Here is a 20729-nt window from a genome sequence, read left to right as displayed (position 1 = left end):
CTGCTCCCCCATCTATTCTGGCTTACTTCTTCTCCTCAGACTGCTCCTGAGATCCCACATGCCCCCCACCAGGCCTCCGCCTCACCTGGAGGCCCCCAGCCCACCCAGGACCCTCTCATAGCTCACCTGCAATCCAGTCCACGGCGATGCCCTCCACGCGGCCAATGCCATTGGTCACCACATCCTCGCGCCATGTCTGGTCTCGCTTAGCCCGGCTAATAGTGCTTAGGCCCATGTCCACCCAGTAAATGGTGTCATTTTCTGGAGGTAGAGGAGCCAACATGAGGATGTCCCACAAGGTGGGGGAAAAGTGGGGGGGGGGGGTCAGAATCAAATGGTGTCAAAATGGAGGTGAGTGCTGGGGGGGGAGGGGGCTTGGGAGGGAAGACAGAGCCTGAGGGGGAGGGTAGCTGTGTTGTCTCCCCCTCCAGCTGTGGTCAGGCAGACTCTCATTGGGCTCCCACACCACCCCCAAGGTAATGTTCCACTCCCTCCTGCCACCAAATCACTCACCAGCATGGAAATCAATGCCGACAGCCAGGGACGTCCCTGACACTGGGACCAGGGCATCTGACTTGTCATTGGGATCCAAGGGGATTCCCCGGATTCCCTCATGCACAGAGTACAGGAGAAAGGAACCCACACCTGAAACACAAGGACACTCAGGCATGGGCCTCACTGACACCCGTTTAAGCTTGGGGTCTGTCACTCTCAAACCTATTGTTCTCTGCTTCTTTTTGTTATCTTCTCCCAGCCATCACTCCTCCCCGCTCCACACACAGATACACACACCTTAGCCTGAGGCCTGCAGCTTGGGCTGGGAGGTCACCTGGCTGATAGGGTGTGGGGGGTGGGAAAGGAGAGCAGCTCTCGGGAAGAACCTGCAAGACTGCTAGCCCCCACTAGAGGGCAGGAGAGACCTGGATTTCTCTCTCCCGAAGGGGGCCCTTTAGTCCTGCTTCACTCAATGCAACTGCACCCTCAAAAGCTGTTAGGGAGAACCTGGGGAGGTTCAGACAAGACAACGGAACTAGATGACTCCTCAATGAAGACTTCCATCTTGGGTTGCTCTTCATCCTCCCCAGTTGGGCCTGTGCCATCCATACCCTCTCTCAAACACCTAAAACTCAACATCCCTGATTCCTCACTCCTGAGCCAGTCTCATTCTGTTTTCCCATTTCTTCTTCTTCTTTTTTTTAAGATTTTAAAAAATTATTTACTCATTTGAGAGAGAGAGAGAGAGACAGAGACAGAGAGCGAGAGAGAGCATGAGTCAGGGGGAGGGGCAGAGGGAGAGGGAGAAGCAGACTCCCTGCTGAACAGGGAGCCTGATTCGGGACTCGATCCCAGGACCCCAGGACTATGACCTGAGCCGAAGGCAGACGCTTAACCGACTGAGCCACCCAGGTGCCCCTCTCTTCCCATTTCTTACGAGGCGCCACTATCAACATGAGCCAGAATCCTCCACTGCCTTTATCCCTGGATACAGTGTGCCCCAAATGACTCCCCCAGTAGGCTCTGGTTTCTCAGCCTCCGTGAAAAAAAGTCAAGGGAGTTTGGAGCAACCCCAAACATTAGAGTTTTCTTTTGAGAAAATATCTCAGTGCAGATCTGCATATTCAAGACTCTGAGAAGTTCTGCAGCAAAAAACACTTAAACTTTGTTCAACCCAGTGCTTCTTTCTGTAACATCTACCCACATCAAAGAGGGAGGTTCCCAGAGCGCACTTTGGGAAGTGCTGTCCTGGGGCAAATTCATAAATCAGTCAGCAAGTTCTTGTGAAATGTCTGAGTCTCACCCCTTCTCTTCAACCCAGCTGCTAAGCCCCATCTCTTCACACTGGGCTCACGCTAATAGCCTCCTAACTGGTCTAACTGCCTCGGTTTCTCCCTCCCCCACCCAGCCGGCTCTCTGCCGCCAGGTTAATCTGCCCCAAACACCACTTTCCAGGCACTCCTTGCTGAGAACCCACAGGAGGCCCGCCCTAGCCCACAGCCCATCACCTATGATTCCCCCCCCACACTCTGCCCACCCTTCGGGCTTGGTGCCGCGGGGGGGCGGGGGCGCTGCACACATCCTCCTCTTGCTGTGGACCCCGTGCCTCACTTGTCCTCTCTCCTTTGACCCACGCACTCAAATCCTACTTGTCCTACAGAACCCAGCTCACAGCACCCCTCTTCCATGAAGCCGGCCCTGGCGCTGCCTGCCGACATCTCTGTCTCCAAAACCCTCCTGCAGGCACTGGAGAGCCGCCTCACAGTCCAGTTTCCCCTCCGGTGAGCCCCCTCTCTGGTTAAGACTGCGGCACAGGGACAGGGACTTCTGCCCCCTGGCTTCCCCGGCAGCACCCGACACGGTGGGGGCTTACTAAGCGCCTAACCCAGGAGGCACTTAATAATATGTGATAAATCCAGCCCTGTCCCCAGGGTGAGAGGCCGCAGATGGGGCGGGAGGGTAAGAGGGGCAGGGCTGGGGGCCCGGGCGGTGCCGGGCACTGACCCTCGCAGGCTTGCTGGCCGCTCCGGAGGCTGTAGCCGGCGGTGCACATGCAGGAGCGGGTCGACTCGGATGTAGGCAGGCAGAGCTGGGAGCAGTCACCGTTGTTGACACTGCAGGGGTTGGTGCCCTCGTGGTCTGGGGAGGTGGGAGGCACAGAGAAAGAAAGGATTGAGGTGGCCCTCCTCGGGACCTGTGTCAGGCTTGCGCTGCCTGGGGACAGGACGGTCACTGCCTTCACCCTGGACCTTGTGGGGGTCACCACCCAACCCCCACCCAGGTCTTTTGTCCTGGCAGAGGCCCCTGGCTCCTGTGACCAGGGTGGCTGTCAGCACATATGGTTACCTTTGTGAGAATGAGAAAGAGGAGCCCCTTTGGGTGCTGAGTGGAGTCTAACCCGTGCTCATTCCCATTCACCTCCTTGCCCAGGGATTCCTCTCTGTATCCCAGCCCCTGCCTGTGGCCCCAGCCCCAGTCTCACCCAACTGGATGCTCTCGTCGTAGACCTTCATGTGCATCACCAGCGTGGTGCTGTTCCGCAGGACCACGGACTCTGAGCCGTCAGCCTTGTTGCACGTGCCCATCTTCTCTGACACCTGATCTGCCCACCACAGCTTGTCCCCTGGGTAGGCAGGAGGGGATGAGACCCCGGGGAGGGCCCCACCCCCAGCCCAGCCCAGCCCAGCCCAGCCCGTCCTCTCCGCCCCCGTCCCTGCCCCCACCCAGCAGCCCTCACCCATGATGGCCAGGGCAGTGGCCTTGCCCAGCTGGCTCCGCATGGCGTCGATGACCTCCAGCCCACTTCCGTCCAGGTTGCAGCGGCTGATGGTGTGGTTGCCAGAGCTGATCCAATAGAGTTTGCTTTCAGGGAAGTCGATAGCCAGGCCTGAAAGAGGTGAGTGTCACTGCCAGGGAGCCTGGCCCCTGGGCTGGGGGCTGAAGGTGTGTGGTCGTGGGGAGGATGGTGAGGACACGCACTAAGCTAGGAGTTCGGGAGACAGAGGGGCAATCAAGGGACCCCGAGGATCTCCTGACTGAGGAATTAGGGAAGAGCTGTAGCGCAGGCAAGGCAAGTTCGTACCCACAGGGCCCTTCTGGCCGCTGAAGAGCAGGGTACGGTTGCTGCCGTCCATGTTGGCCATGCTGATGTTGTCCCCGTCAGTCCAGTAGAGCTTCCTGGGAAGTTGCAGGAAGGTGAAGTCAGACCCCTCTGCTCCTGCCCCACGCCCCACGCTCCCCAACCCTGGGCCCTGGACTGACCCACGCAGCGGGTGGACCACCAGGCCGTGGGGCTGCTCCAGGCCCTGCACCACCGCATTCTTGAAGGAGCCGTCCAGCCGGGCCACATTGATCTGCTTCTTGTTAGTGTCATAGCTTGTCCAGAACAGGTTTCGGGACACCCAGTCCACAGCCAGCCCGTGGGCATTTGGCAAGTCTGGGGGGCACAGCAGGGAGTTGGAGGTTGGGTGTTTGCAGGGCATAGGTCAGGAGGCTGGAGGAAGTGGGGGATTGGCCTGGTTTGGGGGGGCAATGGGGATCGGGAACCCAGGGTTGGAGCACTGAGAAGGAGGAAGATTTGGAAAAGAAGTATCAGGACCAAGGGGACCAGGGATGGGAGGAAGGCCCGGGTGGGGGTGCGCCCACACCCACTGCGGGGGTCCAGGGCGAGGGCAGAACCTGCAGAGACGACAGTCTCCACGCCCGTGCCGTTGATGAAGGCCCGTTTGATGGCCTGTGTCCTCACATCGGACCAGTAGACGCGCTGCTCGCGGGCATCATAGTCCAGCACCGTGACATTGTCGATATCAGGCACCGTGAAGGAGATGATGTAGTTGTAGTAGGGGGCATCTAGGTCCACCCCCCGGATCTCCATCTGACGTGCATACAGCAGGAACTTCTTAAACTCTGTGGGGCATGGGCAGGTCACTGAGGGCAGCCCCCTACCTTCATGCTTCCCACCCACCCAAATGAGGGTCCCTCCTTCTTCTGGTTCCTTCCATTTGCAGCTGGCCGTTGGCTTTCAGGAAGTGCCCCCGTTGGGCTTCACCTCCCTGCCTGAGTTCCTGCATCTTCTTACAGTGGCTGTCTCTGGAGCCTCTCCCAGCAGCCCCCCGCTCCCCAGACTGGGACCGTCTACCTTCGCTTATAGCCGTGAGCCTGGTACCCGACCCCTTCCCTGTTGGCTTCAGTTCACCAGTGGCTCTTGAGGGAGGGGCCTCCTACCATAGCAGGTGGTGTTGTCCCTGTGGAGCTTCATGAGGTGGGGGCAGGCGCAGGAGACGGTCCGGTTGTAGTTGATGAGACACAGGTGGGAGCAGGGGCCCCGGCCCCCATTGGCCTCACAAGGATTGGGAGCTGGGGTTGGGGGAGAGGAGAAGTGAGGGTGTCCTGTGACTTGCTGGCCCCTACCTTTCTCACCTGGGCCACCCCCTCCTCACCCGCTCTCCCCCTCCCCGTTGCAGCATCGCCCGCGGCTGGCCCATCCCCACCATCTCAGCACAGCCCCTCATGCTCTCATGGCCCGCTCTTTTCCCAAGGGCTTCTGCAGAGGCTGCCGGCCCCTCTCTGGCCCCTTACCCATGGGCTGCCGGGAGGGGTGGTACACCTGCAGATCAAAGGGCTGGGTATTGGTCCTCTGTACCACGGTGACATTGTGGCCGGTCCACTTGTTGGCCTTGGCCAGCGTGTTTGTCCGCCAGTCCGTCCAGTACACCTCCCCCCCATACAGCGTCACTGCAAACGGGTGCGATAAGAACTCGTGTCCCCGAAGCACCTCCATGTGGCCGGAGCCGTCGTAACGGGCTGAGTAAATGGCGTCTGACCTGAGAGCGTGGTCGGGGCAGAGTGAGGATGCTGGCTGGGGCCAAGCCCTGGCCCTGGCCCGCCGCCCCCCTCAACAACCCCCGAGCACACTGGAGCAGGCCTTCCTCCCAGGCCAACAATGTGGAGTGAGACCCAGAGTGGTTCGCCGTCTAGGATCCCAGCTCTCAGATCCCAATTCCCACGCCCTGAATCCCCTGGCTCACTCCTCCACAGGGCCACAGTTGGCACCTACGGGGCTTTGAGGAGGTTGGGAAAAGGCACCCCCTCTGAGCAGACCAATTAGAAGAAGTTTCCCCTTCCCCTGGGCAGATAAAGCCCCTGAGCAGAGTGCACAGATTTGTGAGTGAGGACAAGAGGTTGAATTTCAGCCTTGCTCATGCCTGGGCCAGCCCCCCCCCCCCCATGCAGGGTGACAGCCCTGCTTCCACCCTCTTCTTCCCACACCTCTTCCCCCGGCCCAGCCTCACTTGCCCCTCACCTCAGTCCTCCCACCCGGCCCAGTCCTTGGTTGCCCCAGTTCTGGCTCCAGCTGCCCAGGCCTTTTTACTACCAAGTCCTGAGACTCCTGACCCCACCCTATCCCTAGAGGGGAAGCGGGGGGCATGGAGGCCTCTGGGGACGTGGTGGGGGGCGCTGACCTGGCATCGATCCAGAGGATACGCTTCTCCAGGTAGTCCACGGTGAGCCCGTTGGGCCAGCCCCCTGAGCCTGTCTCCCGGTGGATGGTGCGGCGCCCAGCCCCACTCATGGAGGCGGCCTCGATGCGGGGCAGGCTGGCATCCCAGTCTGTCCAAAACAGGATCCTGGGGAATGGGGAGGGGGTCAGGGGGGCCAAGGTCGAGGGCCTGGAGCGGGGCTATTATAGTGGTAAAGGGCAGAGGGGGTGAATAGCATTTGAAGAGACAGGTGTCCCTGACCTGGCTGAATGAGGTTTCAGAGGGGACCATGGGGCCAGAATAGGGCTGGGCAGGGTCCTCACCCATCCCGTGGATCCAGCGCGATTGCCCTCGGGTGCTCAATGTCACCAGCCAGGAGGGTGGTCCGAAGGGTCCCATCTAGCTTGGCCACCTCAATCTGGTCCAGGTTACTCTCCACCCAGTAGATGTTACCTGCAATCCAGTCTACAGCCAGACCCTCGGGGGTGGCCAGGCCGTACTGAATCACCACCTCGAAGCTAGTCAGGGCTGGTAAAGAGAAGGTCATGGGTGTGAAATCACAGTAGACTAGGCAGCCTGGATGACTCACCCTCCACCCTGACACTGCCAGTATCTCTGATGTACCCTGGCTTCACCTGGGGTTCACAGACCCCCCCCTCCTATTCTCCTCACCCAGGCCCCCTGCCCCACCAGGAGGTCAGATAGGAGAGGAGAGGCCTAGTTTCTAGAACCCTGAAGAACGGGAGGTCACAGCTTTCCTCTGCTTGCAGCTCTGTGAAGGGCTAACCGATGGAAAGAGGTCAGAGCAGAGGGTGGAGGCTTTGGGGGATAGGCATAGAGTCAATCTGAGGAGGACAGAACTTTCTAGAAGTCACTTCATAAACTGTCTTGAAGATTTATCCATGGAAATATATATATATATTTTTAATATATTTTTCCATGGAAATATATGTATATTTATATATATAATTATTTTTAAAACTGTTGCATAGTGTGAACATTATCACAATCTACTTAGCCATCCCCTTGTTGATGAACATTTGGGATGGTTCCAAGTTTTCTCTATTAGAAACAATACAAACTCCTCTAGTAAAATGTGCTTCTTTCAAGTCTTTGCTCAGATGTTGCCTTCTCAGGGGGCCTTCCTTGACCGCCCAATTTAAAATGTCAACTCCCAGTCTCCCTACCCCCACCCCACCTCCTTTCTTTATATCCACAGCACTATCCCCTTCTGCTATATTCCATGTTGTACCCATTTGTTTTGTTTATATCTGATGTGTCCCCTGGTGTGTAAGCTCCATGAGGGCAGACGTTTTGGCCTGTTTTGATCACTGCTGTCTCACCAGGGCTCTGTGTGTATGGCCGGTGCTCAATATGTGTATTATAATGACAGATGTCTGTGATGGGTCAGGCTGCCTTTGGACAGAAGGCAGGATTCAGGTACCCCATCCCTAAATGGCTTTTTGCTTTTAAGCCTGCCGTTCTAGGATTTGGGGAGCTCCAGGCCATTCCAAAGAAAGGCTGATCATTTTGTTAATTATCAGGCTGGCAGCTCTGCTGACGATAATTACGGGGCGTCAGGAACTGAGACCCACAGCAAAATCTAACCCAATTAACGAGAATGTGGGGGATGGGGGAGCTAAGGGCCTCGGCTTCCGGGCAGCCTGGATCTGGGTCTGCAGCTCTGAGTACCCAAGTGCCCCTTCTCTGCGCGCGCCACCCGCATCAGTCCTAGGCCCGCAGGAGGGGGGCGGTCACCTCCGTTGTCCAGCAGCTTCCCGCGGTAGATCTTGTCCTCCACCACATCGGTCCAGTAGAGGGCGCTCTGGCTGAGGTGGAAGTCCAGGGCGATGGTGTTGCGCAGGCCAGGCACCAGAACGCTGTAGTCCCCTTTGTGAAGGTCGATGCGCCGGATCTCATGGCGGTTGGAGAAGATGATGAATGGCTTGAAGGGGTCTGGGAGGGGTGGGAGATAGGGGTCAGCCTGGGGCTTGCTGCCTCAGAGCCACCCTGTCCAGGAGCAGGCGGGGTCTCTGTTGGCCCGGGGCCTGGTCATGGGTGGAAACCGCAGCCTTTGGCATCTGGCAGCCCAAACCCCGCCAACGGCAGCTCAGGGGCCTGCCTCAGCCTGCCCAGCCTTCCCCGCCACCTTTCACCCGTATGTCACCTAGGCTGCGGCAGCTCTCGCCGTCCGGCTCCAGCACCCAGCCCTCGTAGCAGGAGCACTTCACGCTGAACTTGTTCTGGTCGCACTTCTGGCTGCACTTGAGGTGCTTGGCACAGTAGCTCTGGATCTGGCAGGTGTGGTTGTCGGGCCCCAGCTCCATGCCCAGCGGGCACGAGCACACAATGCCTTCACCAGGTGCCACCGAGCAGTTGTGGCTGCAGCCTCCGTTATTCAGAGAGCACTGGTCTGCAGGGTGGCCGGCAGGGGACAGGACCAGGGTCAGGAGCCGGGACGAGGCAGGATCACGGCCTGACTGGGCCCCAAGTCCTGGGTGGCCCAGACAGAGCCCCGGCTCCCTACCCGTGGCATCCTTCTTTTGCATTTCTGGCCAAGCGTCTGTCCCACCACTTCCCAGGCTTCCTCAGGGCCAGGGTTGGGACCCTGGCACCCCCCACTGGGACCAGGAGGAGCACCCCCACATCACGGCAGCATCTGGTCTCCGTTTCCCTGTCCCTCCTTGAGCCCATGGCAGGTGGAGGGGGGCAGCTTTTCGCCTCTCTCGGAGGGCTGCCCTTTCCTTGATCTCCCCTGATTTGGGTGTGATTGGGGTGGGGTGTGGTAGGGAATGTCCTGCCGGGTTCTCTGACACACCCTGAGAGCTGTCAGCCGTTCTCCAGGCCAGCCCCAGCCTGCTTCCTCTCCCACTCCTCTCCCCGAGCGACAGACGCTCTGCCTCTGCAGGGGAGACAGGCGGTCTGCTCCGCTCCTCATCCCCACGTCACACCACGCAGCCCTCCCTGACCCCTATTTGTTCTGCTCCTTGAACGCACAGCCTCCTCGCCAACCCCCCCCACCCCTGCTGTACAAGATCTAACCGTCCGTCCTTGGGAACCCAGTTAAATCCCTGCCTCCTCTGGGAAACCTGCCCTGACCATATCAACCCGCAACCCTGGTGCCTTCATTTTTAAAGGCAGCTCCGCACTGTTCCGCCAGCTGGGTGTGGGCAAGGGGCCACAGGACGGGGTTGCACTGTGCTCTCTCCACAACACTTTCATAGCCCCGTGACCTTGGTCCAGTTATTTAACCCCTCTGCCTCAGTTTTCTCATCTGGAAGATGGAGATGGTAATTCCATCGGCCTCACAGGGCCGTCTGAGGGATTAATATGCTATAATAGTGTGGCGTGCTCGGCACAGCCTCTTGCCCGGGTGAGTCTGAACTCAACAAGGGTTGTTGGTAACTGCTCTGGGGGTGTCCTGCCCAGCAGCCGGCTTTCCCGCTCTGAGACCTCTCCCCACAGAGCCTGTCCTGCTCCACCGGCGCTGGCCCTGGCCCAGACGCCTCACCCAGCCACCCTCCCTACTCCTGTCCTGGGGCCTCTCCGAGGCCTGGGCCTCACCGCAGAGCTCGCCCTCATCCGAGCCATCTCCACAGTCGTCGTTGCCATCACACAGCTTGTCGAGGGGCAGGCAGACTGAGGTGTTGTTGGCGCAGGGGTGCGAGGGCAGCCTGCAGGCCAGGGACTCACAGTTCTCCTCATCCGAGTTATCCTCACAGTCACTGTCGCCATCACACACCCATGCTTTGCTGATGCATCGAGCTGAGGGATGGGTATGGTATGAGGGGCCAGGCCGGGACAGGAGGGCTCTCCATGCCTTTCTTCCCAGACCCAGTGGGCTTCTCTAATAGGGCCATGATTGTAATGCCTTGGGGTCCACTAGGAACCTTGAGGCCTTCTCTGTCAGATTCATATAGGCAACAGAAAAAGCAAGAATCTGCAGAGGGTGCGGAAGCTCAAATCTGGTGGTGACAGTTTTGGTTCCCAGGGCCCTTAGTGCAGACCCTGACCCCTTCACCACTTCCCCCAGGCATCATGCACAAAATTCTGTTTGTGCCCTTTGCTTCACAGTGTTCCTCCCCCCACCCCTCCTAGCATAGCATTGTCTCCCTTGCCACTCCCCTGCTCTCAGTATGGTCTCCTCCTGTCCATATTGCCCCAGTCTAGGCTCCCACCCATCCTTCTTTTTACCAGAGTCCTTGCAGCCAAACTTGACGTTGGGGTCACAGACGTGGGTCACTCCCTCACAGCTCTTTTCATCACTGGAGTCCATGCAGTCAGTGTCTCCATCACAGCGCCACCGTAGGGGAATGCACAGACTATCCAGCCGGCACTGGAACTCATCATTGTGGCAGCCGCCAGGAGGCCTCGTGGCTGCAGGGGACAGAGGGAGGGCATGGGGGCGGAGGGCCTCCAGGTCAGCCATTCCCGTGTCTACCTTCCCAACCCCCCTCCTGTTCTGCCCAGTCCAGAGCTATGAGCTGAGGCAGGGATGGAGAGTTCTCTGAGCCCTGCTGACCCTTCTCAGAAGCTAACTTGGAGTCAGGAAGGTCACACCTCCCAGGACCCCAGCAAGCGGCTGGCTAGTCAATAATCTCTCTATTTTACACACCGGTGATCTATTGGCTAAGCAATTTGCTAGGCCAGAGCTCAAAGCGCCCCCCCCCCACCCTTCGCCTAGCCTCTGTTTGACCCAGGAACTCCGCAAACACTTATTGAGCACCTCTGGTGTTCCGGGCACTGTTCCAGGTGCCAGTGTGAGCAAGACAAAGTCTTCACGCTCACGGAGCTCAAGTTCTAGCAGGGAGCGATCAAAGCCATGGAGACGAAGCTGGGTCAAGGCGAGAGAGGGGTGGGGATGCCACTGGGTAAGATGGCCAAGGAAGGCCTCCGAGCAGGAGATGTTTGAACAGAGGCCTGACTGACGTGAGCCATGAGAATCCCGGGAGGTGCAGCTCAGGCAGAGGGAACAGCAGGTGCAAAGTCTCAGAGACAGGACCATGCGGGGCATATTCATAAAATGCCCAAAGTGTATTTGAGGCTGCGCGGCTGGAGTAGAGTGAAGGAGGAAATGAGTGGCAGGAACACAGGTCAGCGAGGCGGTGGGAGCCCGGCAGGCTGGAGGGCAGGGCTGGGGAGTGATGTGACTCATGTGCTGCAGGCTCAGTGGGGCTGCTGCACCGAGATCTGACTCAGGAGGCCGGGAAGCAGCAGGAGCGGCACCCGGAGGCACCCACCGGTGACAGTGCAGGAGCCCCACCTCCCTCTCACGCTGCTGTCTGCTCCCCACCCCCCCACCCCCCACCGCCAATTGGTCAATGCCTGCATCTCGGCAGTGGCCTCCGAGCTGAGCTTCCTTCCTTGGGGGCCCCTGAACCTCTTTCTAATTGAATCCCCTTCTAGGATTGTCCTCTGAAAGCACCTTCCAGCTTCAAAGTCTTTCAGAGGCTCCAGCGCCTGACTTTCACCAGCTGGTGTCATCTGCCCCCGTTGGGCACAGCCTCATTCCTGGCCGGCTCCTCCAGCCTGACGGGCCCCAAAAGGCAGAGGCGAAAGTGCTCGGTTTCACCCTCTACATCTTGCTGCTGGGTTCTCCACCCCTACCCACCTCCCATCTGAGGACCCTCCCTCCTGTCCCTTTGGCCACAGTCCAATCCCTCATCAGGGCCCTGTTCAGACCCCACCTCTTCCTAAATGGCCCCAGACCACTTTAGCTCACCACCACTGTTAGCGGTCGCTACCAGTTACGACATGCCTGCTCCCACCGGCCAGGTCCCTTACATCCCCTCTCATTTCATGGAGGAGGAAGCCAAGGCTCAGAAGAAATGGCTTGTCCAAGTTCACCCAGCTTGTAGGTGAGGGGCAGAGTGTTTTTCCTGCCATACCACAGGCCTCGGGGCCCCCTTCTCAGAATCTCAAAGCACTATTACCTGTCCCACTCACCCAGCACCTCTGAGATGGCCCTTGAGACTTAGCAACTGTTTCCTGGGCCTCAGGTGACCGTCCCCACCCTCCCTCTCAGTCCTGGGCCCCTGGCGGGAGCTCGTGCAATCATACTACTCTCACTGGATGCACCTTCACTCTACAAGGCACAGGTTGTAAGTTGGAGGTCCAGGGGCCAGATAAGGCCTGTGGAAAGATTTTGGCCTGCAGTATTTTTAAAACTTTTAAAGTCCATTGCCAGTTGTTCTGGGTTGATTTGTGTTCCCTAAAAATATGCTGATGTCCTAACTCATAGTACCTGTGAACGTGGTCTTCTTTGGAAATAGGTCTTTGCAAATGATCGAGTTAAGATGAGGTCATTGGGGTGGAAAGAGGAAATCCAGACACAGAGACAGGCACACACACAGGGAGAACACCATGGGAAGATGGAGGCAGAGACTGGGGTGAAGCATATATAAGCCAAGGAATCCCGAAGATTGCCTGCAAACGTCACAAGCTAGGAGGGAGCCCTCGGTAGATTCTCCCTCACAGCCCTCAGAAGGAACCAACCCTGCCAACATTTTGGACTTGGGTTTCGAGCTTCTAGAACGGAGATGATAAATATCTGCTGTTTAAGCCACTCAGTTTGTGTACTTTGTTGTGGCAGGCACAGGAAGCTAAATACACCAGTGTTTAGAAGTGGGTAGGTTTCACATAAAAACCTGCTTTTCTGACTTCTCTTAAAGCCTGGGCAACTCTGGGTCTGCAGTCTTCCATGGAAACAATCAGCCAGAGCCAAGAAACAAACCTTCCTTGAGAGAGTCTGTGCCTTCCAGTAAACTCGGTCCCCACTGCCCCCTGGCTGGGCCCTGGAGGCTTGGGCCCTGAGGATCCTACAGAGCCAATGCCCCTCTCCTTTGGTCCCCACTGTGCTCATTCATCCTCACCCGCCCCCCACCCCGAGCATCCTTTTTCAAGCTCCCAGCTTAAACTCGGTCCCCACTGCCCCCTGGCTGGGCCCTGGAGGCTTGGGCCCTGAGGACCCTCACAGAGCCAATGCCCCTCTCCTTTGGTCCCCACTGTGCTCGTTCATCCTCACCCCCCCCCCGAGCATCCTTTTTCAAGCTCCCAGCTCTCGAGCACAGGCTGTACACCGAACGCTTTTTGTGCATGATCTCACTGAACCCCCACATCAGCGCTGTGATGTGGGCGCTATTATTATCCCCACTTTGCAGATGACACTCACAGAGGCCCACAGAGATGAAGTAACTTGCTCAAGGCCACCCAGATAGTAAGTTGCAGAGCTGGAGCGCAAACCCAAGGCCACCCAACTGCAAAGCCCGTAATCTTAACAGCGTGTGACGACGGTTTGTTGACAATCTCTCTCCCTCCCTCACGACAGGCAACTCCTGAGGATAAGAGCCGTGTCTGGGTCATCTCAGTTCCCAGATGGCAGAGGCACACGGCGGGGGAGGCACGGAGGGCCGGAGGGCCGGCTGAGTGACCGGCACGGACGGTCTTGCCGCGCCTGCTGCCCCCGCACACCCACCCTGGTTGGTGCAGTTGGCGTGGGTCTCGTCACTGTAGTCCCCGCAGTCGTTGTCCCCGTCGCAGGTCCAGTGCTCGGGGATGCAGCGCCCGCTGTTGCACTTGAACTGAGTGCTGGAGCAGGAGTGGCTGCAACCGGCCTCATCACTGTTGTCCCCACAGTCATTGTCTGGGGGGAGGCAAGAATGGCAGAAGCGAGGAGCAGGTCAGCAAGCGGCCTTCTCTGTGACCTCAGCTTGGGGCCCCCACGCCCACCTCCCCATTCCCACCTCAGCCCACCCCCCCCCCCACTGAGAAAATAACAAACAGAAAAGACACAGAAACTGCATAGACTGCAGCATGCACCATGGCCCACGCAGGAGGGCGGGGAGGGGGGGGGCCACGACGGCCCTTCCCTGAGTCTCGGAAGGCGGCGGGTCGGGGACTGGACACGTTCCTTTCCCTTTCTCCTTTCGGCAGGGTGCGGGAACAGGGGTCAGCTTGCTTTGGGGGAAAGGCAGAGACTTCTCTGGTTTGGGAGGGAGTGAGGTGGGAGTGTAGGTGAGGTGTCCTGCTGGGGAGGGAAGGGCCTCATCAGGCCCCCCCTGAGCGTGGGCACTGCTGGACCCCAGGCTCTGGGCACCCGGCTCACGGGGAGTATGGTCTGCAGCTGGGAAGGGTCAGGGGCCACTTCTGGAAGGCATCTGAGGGTGACTGAATGAATGTCCTGCTTTCGAGGCCTTGTGGGTGGGGGTTACGGGACTTCCCTCCACATTTTCAGGACGCTTGAGGAAACTGGGGCATGGCTTCCTCCCTTGGGGTGTGTCCCTGCCTCTTTTCCACCTGGATTTGCTTGTCTCTCCTCCCCTCTGTGTCTTGGTCTTCTTGTTCCCACCTCTGTCATCTCCTCTCCTCTGCCCTGTCTACTTCTTGCCCTTCCACTGTCTTTCTCTGTCACCTCCTCTCTCCCTTCTCTTCCCCTTCACATCCTAGGAGCTCTCTGGAGAGGGGAGCTGCCTGGGGGTCCTGAGAGGCGGCCTGAGGCCGGCTCGGGCTCTGGGGTGATGGTGCATGTGCTTCTATGCACTGACCGGCAGGCTCAGGACAGGTCTTTTCGTCAGAGCCGTCCCCACAATCCTTCTCTGAAACACAGAAACCGCCAGGGCAACCATTGGCACACGAGACACAGCAAAGATGAGGGGCAACATGGCGCTGACCCAGTGCATCCTCTCACACATTAGCCAGGGCGGGAGCCACTGGTACAACACGTCACAACACACAGACATGACCAGAGCCACCAGACGGCACACACATGACGATCCTGGCCCCCAGGGCTCGGGGCTGAAATCCCGTGGTCCGTGGCTGACCGCCAGGTGGGCTCCTGAGCCTGAAGCCGGAGCCTGGAGGGTGCACCAAGGACCCCAGGAGCTGGGGTTTGTAGGGGGAAGAGAGTTGGGCACTGGGCTCCCCTTGCTCTTTCCTTCTAGCCTTTCTCACTCATTTCTCCCTGGCCCCAAGCCTCTGCCAGAGAATGGGCCGCTCAGGCTCCATCTGGGGAGGAATGGTGCTGATGGGTGACCGGGAGGGTCTCCCCTCGGTCCATACTGGTTTTCCCCATGGCATTTCTGGCTTGTCCTCATTGCTCCCAGCCGACAGAGTGGGGCTTCAGTGAATTGGAAGGAGGCCCCAGCTTGATTCTAAAACCCCTTTACCTCCCACCCAGGACCTGGCTGTAGCTTCTAGCTTTCCTAGGAATCGGGGCAGGTTAAGGGGGGCAAGCTCTTACCATTGTCACATCGCCAGTTGATGTTGATGCATCTGCCATTGTTGCAGGTAAACTGAGTCAGGGGGAAGCAGGTGGGATAGGCTGTCAGAGAGAAAGAACAGCTGAGTAGGGCCCTCAAGATTATACAGCATCAGAGCCCCAGGCAGGTGGGTGCGGGGTCCCTCGTGGAACCAGCAGCCATAGCCCGGCCAGTCAGGGGTGGGAAAGCTAAGTGGCGGGGGCTCAGCCTGAAGCTCTGCTCATTCATCCCCATCCTTCTGAGCAATCCTTTCTCAAGCTTCTAGCTACCAACCATTCACCCTGCGCTGAGTGCTTTTCATGCAGGATCTCACTGAATCCCCACATCAGGGCTCTTATTATCCCCCATTTTGCAGGCAAAACTCACAGAGGCCACAGAGATGAAGTAACTTGCTCATGGCTACCTGGGGACTAAGGTTCAGGGGCCCTCCAGCACCCCTGCCCCAGTGCACATTCTCCTGGGCTCCCCCCCCGTGCCAGTCTCACCTCCCTGCTGCCCCCCTTACCACATGAGGCAGACTCATCGGAGCGGTCCCCACAGTCATCGTCCAGATCACACGTCCAGGAGATGGGGATGCAGCGGCCGCTGGCACAGGAGAACTGGTTGGGTGGGCAGGTGCGAGCTGGGGACAGGGATGGGCCGAGTGTTCATAGCCCTGTCCCCCTCTCAACTTCCTGTTCTTTCCTACTATCCTCTGCCTATCAGGAAGTCTTCCCAAGGGTCTCAAAGCCATTTCTCTTAGAGAAGCTCAAAGCCATCTATGTGTGGGGCGCCTGGATGGCTCAGTCAGTTAAGCGTCCGACTCTTGGTTTTGGCTCAGGTCGTGATCTCAGGGTCGTGGGATCGAGCCCCACGTTGGGCTCTGCGCTCAGCATGGAGTCCACTTGGGATTCTCTCCTTCCCTCTCCCTCTGCCCCTCCACCTGCTCACACTTGCTCTCTCTCTTAAATAAATAAATAAATAAATATCTTAAAAAAAAAAAAACAACAGCCATGTGGTCTGACACCCCATCTGCTTCACCCCATTTCTCTGGTGTCCTCCAAGGAGAAGATCCACCCTCCTTGCTCCTGTCTCTAATCTGAAGCCACGCTCTGTTCCCTGAAACCTCAGCCCTCAGAGCCAACCCCATTCTTCTGGGCACAGGGAGAGCACTCCTCTCCCGCTCGCAGCCCCGTCCTCTCGGCCCTAATACCCCGCGCGCCTTTCTTTCCCGAGGCCGCTCTGTCTTCCCAAGCCTGGCTGCCCCCCCCGCCCCCACCTCCCCCTCCCTGCCTGCGGGGCACCCTGTGTGGTCTACCCCGAACCCACACCTGAGCAAGTGGCGTTGGACTCGTCTTCACTGTTCCCGCAGTCGTTGTCCCCATCACAGAGCCAGCGGTTGGGGATGCACCGGTTGTTCTCACACTTGAAGCGGTCCGAGGGGCAGGTGTGCTGATCTGGGGAGCGAACAGGTCGGGGGTCAGTGAGAGGGCGGGGCCCAGCTCGCTCACCTGCTGCCCTGCAGGCCTGCCGTGCCCCCCACCCCCGGGGAGGGGGGTTGAGGACTCACGGCAGAGGGCCGGGGCCTCGTCGCTGTTGTCCAAGCAGTCGTTGTCCCCGTCGCACTTCCAGCGCTCCTGGATGCAGCGGCTGTTGGCGCAGGCGAACTCGCCCGGCTGGCACTGGGGTGGGGGCACGTAGGATGGGTTCGCTGCGGGCACCACAGGGGTGTGGGGGGAAAGTCAGACCCAGGTCATGGGGCAGGGGCTCTGCTCTCTGTACTATGCTTGCCTGTTGTATTATTTTAAATAATATCCCGAGAGTCATTTTTCCTAGGGCGTAATTCTTCACGAACAAATAATCTGGATGGAAAGTGCAGCTCTTTCTCAAGCCGCAAGGGTGATGTTTACTTGAACACTTTCAGTACTTCAGTATGACCTGAGACCAGCTGCCTCCGAGAGAGCCTGGAGCCCCACCCCCCGCCCCGTTACTTTTGTTCCTACTGAGAAGACCACTCCTCACCCGCTTCCTCCACAAACTGCCTCTTGGAAGTCACCTCTGGGACCCCCAGGGCCCTGTCCTGGTCCCTGGGCTTTTTCCTTCACAGATGCATCAGCTCCGCCAGAAGGAGTGAACACAGGCCCCAGAACTCTGCAGGCTGCACCCTCTTGTCCCCTGACACTCCTACCTCACCACCCCTGTCTGCCTTGAGCTCTCAGCAGTAAAACCACTATGTCCTTGGTCTGTGCTTGCATGGGTAACGTCAAGAAGCCCAGCACTCCCATGTCGGCCCCTGTCCCTGCACCCTGAGCTCTGCTGGATGCCTTTCTGACCCATCCATCTCTCATCCCCGCTCTAATCCCTGAAACTTCTGTGCATCCCGTGGGTGCCTACTGCCTCTCTTGTGGCCCTGGACCACTGGGCCTTGGTATGTGTCACCTTGCTCCTCGCTACTGCTTCCCGACTATTCTCTCTTTCCTGAAAAATCAGCGCTGACTTTCATGCTATTAGACTATACCAACCCCTACTTCTACGGGCCCCCAGGCCACTCCCTGGCATCTTAAGGGTTTTTAGCTCCTGGCTTGGTGTCACTTTTCCCCTGTTCTCTCCTGCTCTAATTCTCGAGGATTTCAATGTCCGTGTGGATCCTTCCATCACCCTGGCCACTTGATTTCCCTCTCGGCCAATGCTCTTGCCTTCCACCTGGCCTCAGTCACTCCTTAGCTGTCTGCTAAGGCCCCATTGACCCATTTTCATTTCCGGGATTCTATCTTAAGGTAACAATCCAGAATATGGGAAGGCAGGAAGGTGTGGGAAATAGCAGGGCAAGTGATGAAGAAAACAGGCTCTGGGTCAGATTTCCTGGGTTCAAATCCCTATTTGGACTTTGGGCCTCAATTTCTTCATCTGTATACTGGGGATAATAAAATATACGCTCCCTACAGGAATATTTTAAGGAGTAAACAAGTTACTGCATGGGAAGTGCTTATAATCCTGTCTGTGCTCAAGAAATCAATGTTAGCTGTGATTATAACAAAAGAGAAAAACAACCTAAACATCCTGCAGTAGAGAGAAATGGTTGAGAAAATTAAGGACCGTTTACTAATGAAATATATTTCAGTCATTAAAAATTCTGCTGACATATCTATGACCTACTGTTGAGTGACAAAAAGCAGAAAACAGAACAGCAGGTGGAGCACGATTCCGTTTAAGTAAAGGTAAACACGTAGAGAACTGCTTGGGAGGGTGTCCCCCCCAAATGGTAACAGTGACATCCATGGATGGTGGTATTTGGGGTGGCTTGTACTTTCTCTTTATGTTTTTCTATACTGTTCATTTATTTATTTTTTTACAACGAGCATGACCTACTTTTATCTAAAAAGAGCCTATTTAAAACAATGTAACAATAACACAGAAAATGCTGTGACATATATGAGCCCAAGCGGGTGGAAGACATTTTATGTGCAGTATGATCTCAGCTACCTAAACCCGACCATGTAACCCAGCTGGTCATAAAGAGATGGTGTTCCTTCCCCACACTGCTAACAATACACTGGGGTCTGTTGGTGGGATTTGGGCTTTTTTTCCCCTCTCTAATTTCCAGTATTTAAAACTGTTGTTATATTACTTTGATCCAGGGGAGACAAATGTAAAAGGATGTGTTCCTCTTCCCAAAGCTGTCCTGGTCATCACTCAGTTTCCCCTAATCTTTGTGCTCTCCCAGATTCCTCCCATCCCCGGTCCTCCCCGAACGCCCTCCTGCCCCCAGGGCCTTCTCTCACCACAACCCTTGCCTCCTGTTGCCCCCGCAGGGTCTCCCTTGCCTCTTTCATCTCTGACGGACACTCTGGCCCCCTCCCGCTGGCTGCTCCCAGGCCTCCCACCCCGGCTGGGCACCTCGTACCCAAGCAGGTGACGCCGTCCGTGTCCAACACCTGGTCCTCAGCGCACGCGCACTGGCGGCTCCCAGGGGTGGCCAGGCACAGGCTGCTGCAGCCACCGTTGTTCACGCGACATTTGTTGGTGCCCACTACAAAGGCAGGGCCGAGGGAGGGGCCGGCGAGGACAGGGAAAAGTCACGTTCAAGTGAGGAGTCAGAAAGGGAGGCAGTGACGACAGGACAATAAGCATGTTGGAGAGAACATGGAGGCACGGGACAGGGAGGGAGACGTGGAAGACGGTCAAACTCTCTTCTCCAGGGCCTCGAAACTCAGAGCCTAGGTTCCCTGGGGAGTGCCTTCACCCCCACCGCCCGAGTAGCCTCACTCCCCATCCAGGACCCCCCCAATCACTGACCCCAGCCGCAGGCGGTACCTTGCTGCTGCTGGGCATCATACATGCGGATCTCAAAGATGGGGGGCCGCTCGCTGCGCAGAAGGGTCACGGTGGGGGGGGCGCCGCCTGTGCCCCGTTCTAAGCGGTAAACACTGCCACTCCGGTACTCGGTCCAGAAGAGGTAGTTGCCGTGGTGACACAGGCCGAAGGCGTGGTTCAGCTCAGGACCCTCATATACAATCTAAGAATGGAGGGGAGGTTACTGAGGAGCTGAGGAGAAATGGGGTGCCTGAGGAGGGCCCAGGGGGATTACCATTTTGTTCATTCACATGTCCATGTCCTGGGTGTGGGTCTTGTTTCCCCCATTAGCCTAGGAGCCCGTGAGGGTGACAGCTTTGCACACACTGAGGTGCCAGACCCTGGACCCAGCAGGATGCTGATGGGGAACTTGTCCACACTATCCTCCCTTGGATCCATTCATATGCATTCATATCCCTCCAACGTGGGTATATGCGCACACGCACACACAAAGTACTGAGCAGACAGCCAGAATTCATCCGTTCATTTCTTCACTCAACAAACATTTGCCAGGATCTATTAAGGGTCAAGCTATGGTATGAAAAAGACACCGTCCCTGCCCTGAAGCCACTATTGTCTCATGGAGGGCACACACGGTAATCCAGGCTGGAAGAGGGGTCTGGAGACAACATCCCGGAGAAGGTGGCTCCTGAGCCATGGGACAGGGGAGGAGGAGTGGGGAAACTGCGTCAGCAACAGCACAGGGGGCTGCACCCCATACGCTATGTGCTGGGAATTCCAAGCTGTCTTCTGTCACTTGCTCAAATGTCAGGGTACAGGGAATAGGGGGAGAAATAAGACCACAGAGATAGTCAGAGGCCAGATCATCAAGGGCCTTCTATACCAGGAAAAGGCTCAGTCCACATGCCTAGATATGCACATGACTCCCGAAGCATAAGGCCGACCCAGTGAAAAAGCGCGCGTCGACTCCATCTCTAGGAGTCCTGCACTTGCACAGAGGCAAACACAGCAGGCTCACACCAAAGTGTGCTGTGTGTGTGTGCACAAACGTGCAGAGATGCACACGCGCTGTCCGCTCCGGTACGCACATGAGTGGCCAAGCCCGCAGACAGCATGCAGTCCCAGACACGCTCTTGGAGAGGCGATCCTCAGGCAATAGGACACGTAACACACACAGCACAGAGAGGCGCACATCCACAGGGAC

The 20729-nt window shown here is 57.5% G+C and overlaps 1 protein-coding gene across 1 annotated transcript in view; it reads right to left on the bottom strand.

The window, feature by feature from the left end:
* The window catches only part of LRP1 (LDL receptor related protein 1), an 80684-nt gene that overhangs the window by 27940 nt on the left and 32015 nt on the right, over window positions 1-20729 (bottom strand). The window contains exons 14-36 of the mRNA XM_036094591.2: window positions 19526-19727; window positions 19116-19241; window positions 16782-16922; window positions 16543-16668; window positions 15738-15854; window positions 15214-15294; window positions 13450-13617; window positions 10170-10352; window positions 9540-9740; window positions 8143-8388; window positions 7734-7931; window positions 6299-6503; window positions 5958-6122; window positions 5074-5318; window positions 4720-4851; window positions 4174-4401; window positions 3757-3931; window positions 3578-3672; window positions 3233-3382; window positions 2978-3118; window positions 2500-2634; window positions 514-645; window positions 127-261 (exon numbers count right to left, since the gene is read on the bottom strand). Coding sequence (XP_035950484.1) covers window positions 127-261; window positions 514-645; window positions 2500-2634; window positions 2978-3118; window positions 3233-3382; window positions 3578-3672; window positions 3757-3931; window positions 4174-4401; window positions 4720-4851; window positions 5074-5318; window positions 5958-6122; window positions 6299-6503; window positions 7734-7931; window positions 8143-8388; window positions 9540-9740; window positions 10170-10352; window positions 13450-13617; window positions 15214-15294; window positions 15738-15854; window positions 16543-16668; window positions 16782-16922; window positions 19116-19241; window positions 19526-19727 — 3727 coding nt within the window. The remainder of the gene's footprint in view (window positions 1-126; window positions 262-513; window positions 646-2499; window positions 2635-2977; window positions 3119-3232; window positions 3383-3577; window positions 3673-3756; window positions 3932-4173; window positions 4402-4719; window positions 4852-5073; window positions 5319-5957; window positions 6123-6298; window positions 6504-7733; window positions 7932-8142; window positions 8389-9539; window positions 9741-10169; window positions 10353-13449; window positions 13618-15213; window positions 15295-15737; window positions 15855-16542; window positions 16669-16781; window positions 16923-19115; window positions 19242-19525; window positions 19728-20729) is intronic.

Source organism: Halichoerus grypus, chromosome 6 (genome assembly GCF_964656455.1).
Source record: "Halichoerus grypus chromosome 6, mHalGry1.hap1.1, whole genome shotgun sequence".
NCBI lineage: Eukaryota > Metazoa > Chordata > Mammalia > Carnivora > Phocidae > Halichoerus > Halichoerus grypus.
The sequence above is the reverse complement of the archived record's forward strand: the minus strand, read 5'-3'. Positions and strand labels throughout refer to the sequence as shown.